General features: G+C 36.5%; 1 protein-coding gene across 1 annotated transcript; it reads right to left on the minus strand.

The window, feature by feature from the left end:
- Nucleotides 1-3,942: 3,942 nt before the first annotated feature.
- Nucleotides 3,943-5,229, minus strand: LOC110454084 (acetylcholine receptor subunit beta-type unc-29-like). Its single transcript, XM_021503437.1, has one exon. The coding sequence runs from the start codon at nucleotides 5,227-5,229 to the stop codon at nucleotides 3,943-3,945; it is 1,287 nt and encodes a 428-aa protein (XP_021359112.1).
- Between the last annotated feature and the right edge of the window lie 549 nt (nucleotides 5,230-5,778).

The following is a 5,778-nucleotide window of genomic DNA, read 5'->3' on the forward strand; positions in this document are numbered from 1 at the left end:
CTTCAAGTTTTTAAAGCCTTCGCATGCACCAAACAAGTACATGTTTGACATGCTTTATCATTATCATACAAGTATTCATTCGTAGAAAGGACTTTTTGTTCTTGTTCACATGCGGCGACTATTATTTCTGCAAGTTACCTGTCCAAAAATACCATATGTTAGGTATTTCTGCATAGCAACGAAATTATGTTGCCGAAATTGTGTTGCTATGGTAGGGCATCTACGCATGCGCACTGGAAAACAATCTGCACCAAAAAAGATAACCTCGATGTACTAATATAATGTTTAGGACAGAAATTTGTGAATAGATTTATTTTTGTTTTTCTTTANGAATGCTGTCAATATCGATTCACTGAATACATCATAGAATAATGCATCAGAGATGACATCACGTAGACTCCAAATTATTTTCACATTTTTATGACCTTGTCACTCAACTGCATTTATTATGACAGCGTGTTTCGCATCTTTTGGAAACTAACAAAGTTTATTTTATGGCGCCATTTAAATACAAACCCAATGCCAGCGTCAACTATCCGACTTGTCATACACGCCAGTCCACAGCTGCAGATATAAGTGACCTTTCATGACAATGAAGATATTCATTCGAAACATTTGTTGCTATTAACCTAATGTATGCTATAGTTTAGAAAGTACCAGCATACACATGAGATCATTTGATAACATTCATTAGATTAAGTATTTTTAGCTAAGGCGTTAGCCGCCAGCGATTGGTATTACTTTAGTTAATGAGCTCAAGAATATTCATTAATGTCGTTTTCACACATACGCCTCTAGCGGTACCCACTGGTACTAAATTGAATCATATACCGGACCTACTGTCTTTATTATGCGTAATTTTGGACTAAAATGCACTTGAATGGCTTGTAAATATCATTCCTTTCATTTGTAGAACATATGATCTTATCACAACGTCGTATTCTTATTGAAAATGCACCCTGTTTATCTCAATCGGGAACTGCTACTTGACTGTTGGTCATGCATGCAACACGCAACTTCCGGTAAAAATACTTCAGTTAATGAGCTCAGATATTCATAAACGAGACATAACGTCACCTACCAGTAACATAAACAAACTGCAAATAAAATCCATAACCACGGACTCAAGTTCACTCACAAGTCATTGGATATAATCTTATTCTTAGTTTGAACTATAAGTATCCTTCTAAAACTTCATATTTACTCTTGGAACTGTCGCTGGATTAACCCTTTACACGGAAATATTGTCCTGTGATTGGCTAAAATTGGTGACTATTGCATTTACGTCCCTGTTTACATTTATATATTGCGTGGTCAGAGCTATGAAGCAGTCCTGTTCCAGCTAACTAAGGAAAATCAAAAGTGCTAATCTGTAATAATATATATGATTCACGCTTCAGATGATTATAATGTTATCAAAATATTGCATATTCGTTCATCGTTGAAATAACAAATCCTTACTAAAAACAGAAACGACGGCCATGTTAGATCACGCGTGATGTTATCAAAATTACCCGTTTCCTTATATGGCCTTCTCGGCCAAATATAGTATTACTACTGATGCCGTCATGTTTACTACAATTTCCATATTTGGTCATGACACCCATATTTAGACGTCTGACCTATATCGGAAGACAGGCGAAATTTCCAACATGGCAGTCAATTAAGATTTCGCTTGTACTTGTTACGTAAACTTGATAATTTAACGACATATGAGCCAGAGTATAACTTACAATTATGTAGGAGATCAACATAAAAAGTTTATATTACAAACCTATTAATGGATACGGATCCTGTCAATTAATTCTAAAATCGCCTGCATGTGATTCACACCAGGCTTGCTTAACTAAAATGGGATCGCCCGGCCGGGGCAGATGAGACCGGGAATCATATTAGTACTAGCCACTGTCCTTCTCTAGTTCCATATTGGTATTCCAACCTGAAGGCTTTTTTTACCTTCGCAGTATTATCATTTTGTTCTATCTTCAAGTTTTTAAAGCCTTCGCATGCACCAAACAAGTACATGTTTGACATGTTTTATCATTATCATACAAGTATTCATTCGTAGAAAGGACTTTTTGTTCTTGTTCACATGCGGCGACTATTATTTCTGCAAGTTACCTGTCCAAAAATACCATATGTTAGGTATTTCTGCATAGCAACGAAATTATGTTGCCGAAATTGTGTTGCTATGGTAGGGCATCTACGCATGCGCACTGGAAAAAAATCTACACCAAAAAAGATAACCTCGATGTACTAATATGATGTTTAGGACAGACATTTGTGAATAGATTTATTTTTGTTTTTCTTCACTTTGTATGAGGCCAAAAAGGCCGATAAGTCCTTTCGCGGTAAACCGTATATATATGACGTCGGACTAGATATTTGTGTCGGTACTAAATGAACAGATATACTGAAGCGTTTCACTGATCAATATGTGACTATAGAACTAGCGCGAGTGCGTTTAAAATAAATACGGACATCTGTATAAGCACTTAATATATCAACGGAAACAATGGAAGAGCGACGTCACTACATCTGGTAAAAATCAATTGTTTGGTCAATAAAACTAACAGCGTTTTAAGGAGACAACACTCGCTATTTGTACAGACACTTTCAATTGTTGCTACAATGGGATGGTTCTTAGCATTACAAATAGTAACAAGAATACACGTCTCTCATTCAGTTAATGACATGGCTGTCGGCTGGGTGATAGGACGTCATGTGGATCACACAATGACATGGTAATAACATGATCACGTGTATAGATCACGTGATCGAGATATGATAAAAAGACCAGTACAAACATTGAAATATTTTGAAATATATAATAGTGAACAGATTTCTTGAAGATGAAAATTGAAGATGAGCTTGAAACAATCTGGTTATGTTTGCCTTAGTTTACCAGAGTCTGTAAAAATGGTAGTTTCTACTCCTGCTTAACGCTCAGCAATTAAGGGGTGGGACGACTGGTTCGCCCGTTGTCAGTATAATGTGACCGTGTGAGGTGCCCTGCTGGGTGTCTTCGGCAGTATGTTTCAGTTAGGTAGCACTATAAAGTCGGCAATACTACACTCGCAAATTTAACCGGAAGTTTTATATTCAAAAATCCTTTTTTCATCAATATATTTCATATTGCACTGTATTGTACTATTTATCGAGTCGTAAATGTAAATACGAAAAACATTAACTTCCACAAGGTACTTGTACACTAAGTGTATTCAAAAACTAGTAAACGACAATAACAGATACAATCATTATTACCGGTCATATTATATTGACAACGGGCGAACCAGTCATCTCACCCCTTACTTGTAATATTGAGTGCTTTACGTTTGATTTGGAAACAAAATGCTAGTTATGAGCCATTGTTTTTGTCGTTCGAAATCCATAGGGTCACAAAAGATATGTTATATCGCCAGTGGAATCATTATATTGTCAAAGATGAGGTGTATGAAAATCTACACTGCCGTTTTAAATAAGGATACAATGCTGGTATAAGGAAACTTACACTGCAGATGGAAGAAGATATAAAACTTTAACGGTGTTAATTGGGAAGAAAGAGTAATGTTTCTAATGAATAAAATGCATTAAGCAGTCACGTGATACACATGATAGCCTTCTGTCTTAACGCAAACGCCAATAAATGAAATAAAATGAAATATGAAATATGTATATTTGCTTCTTAATAAATGTAATTAGCAATGACTTACAAATAGAACCAAAATAATATTCTTATTTTGGAAACTTTTTCTAGCTGCATTAACGAAATTAATTATGTTTAAAACACTATGGATACAGCATATGTAAGCCTTTTTCAGATACAAAATTCTAGTAGAACTGAGATATATATTACTAAATGAATATGTATGTACCTTATATACACAGAGAGACAGCCTTAGCAGAATACGCATTTAACAGGTTTTGCTTTCTTCTGCTCTTTTAAGTATAATAGTATACCAAAAACCAAAGAGTACCCCCAAGCATTAGACCAAACGATATCATGAATAGTGACGTGTCAATCAATTTTGTGACGTCATCCTTGTGCACACAACCAAACACGTCATCCGTTAGCTTATTCTCACGTTCTTTCTTATCCAGATATTCTTCTCTTGTTTCATTGGTATTCAGAGTATAATCTGATTCTTGTTGGTTGATCCCAAGTTTATGAATAAAGCGAGTCAGTTTTTGCAGCCATTTTGGAAATTTGCATACGTCAGAAACAGCTTCACATCGTAGTGTAAATATAGTAAGCAGTATAAGTAGCCCACTGTATATCAAAGCAAAGAGCAGGAAGTACGTCATCCCCGCCATGTTGTCCGACACCTTGGGCAGGTTGTCTCCGATAAGTGTCATATACACGGCCAGTGACAGGAACATGGTGATTGTGTAGGATATTCTCTCCCCTGAGGAGGCAGGAAACAGAAACACGAACGGGTTCAGGAAACACAGGATGAGAACCGGCATTATTAGGTAGATGATGAAAAACATGGACTTCCTCGTTATATGAATTGAAAAGACAACGCCATTGTTTGGAGATTCTAAATGTATGAACTCAGATACTGATGTTTTATCTAAATTCCATTCTCCGTTCGGTGAGAAAGCCGACATTACAAATGTCTTTCGAGTATGTACGAGCTGTATTTCATCCGGATAGATACCCCATTGTCTTATAACAATGTCACATACCTGTGAATCAACGGGAAAACGTCTCATATCTGTAACACACGAGGATCGTAAGAGTCGGCCAGGTAACACTATACAATGTCCTGTGTGATTTATTCTAACGTCAAATTGGTTGGAACCAATCGGCTCCAGGTCCTGTGCGGTCGTCTGCACGTATAAATATGGTTTCCATACATTTGAGGCATTAACAAATATATCTTCTATGCCACCGTAATCATTAGGATCCCATTTCAAGCGATAGTCTGTCCATTTTACGACCAGCACGGCGTTCACTGTTATGATTCCCGCCAATTCGTCAAAGTCAACAATGGATAACAACATCATTGCTGTGTCTACCATCAACACGTCTGTGAAGTTGTACACAGGGTATATCTCCTTTGTGTAGTTAGCAAACAATGTATTAGTCAACCTTATCCAGTCGTCCATCGTTCCTTTACGTCCTTGCACCGACTCTCCAGTGATGTACAACAAAATCAGCATTAAAATGACTCGTGCGGTTGTCATGGTGATGCGGAAATGGCAGCTTTCCTCTGCAAAACACATGATGACTATTTACACATATTTTACAGGATGAGATTATTGTTTTAAAATCATTGAAAATGTATACTAATGTTGTATTGCTATTCTGATTGAGGTTGTTGGTTGTATAGGGTTTAACGTCCTATCAACAGCTAAGGTCATTTAGGCACGTGACTGATAAGAGTTACTGTCGAATACCTGTATTTAAGAGACATAATTCCAAATTGTCATAAATAAATCGAAATTCGAGCCCTCGTTTTGAGGGTCGTGCTACTTATGAGTCTATTGTTTGAACATTCTGACTCTTTCGCAACATTAACCCTAATACTAGTGGTATCAGATTTATTATGCAACAAGCAAGCAACTGTTGAAATATTATAGTTTTAATGCATAATGTATCATGTCTCATGCAACTTAAAAATTGTCATATAACTTAGAAATATGAATGCGTCAACATAAGATCGTGTACTGCAATAATTAATGTGGGACAATAAAATAACAGATCTCAAAGCTATACAAACAAGAACCAACACAGATCCACGTTATTAACAGGAGTTAAGCACCCCAACATAC

Source organism: Mizuhopecten yessoensis, unplaced genomic scaffold, assembly GCF_002113885.1.
Source record: "Mizuhopecten yessoensis strain PY_sf001 unplaced genomic scaffold, ASM211388v2 scaffold901, whole genome shotgun sequence".
Lineage (NCBI taxonomy): Eukaryota > Metazoa > Mollusca > Bivalvia > Pectinida > Pectinidae > Mizuhopecten > Mizuhopecten yessoensis.

Excerpts from the sequence above, each read along its gene's own strand:
- LOC110454084 (XM_021503437.1), bottom strand. The coding sequence starts at position 5,229 with ATGTGTTTTGCAGAGGAAAGCTGCCATTTCCGCATCACCATGACAACC.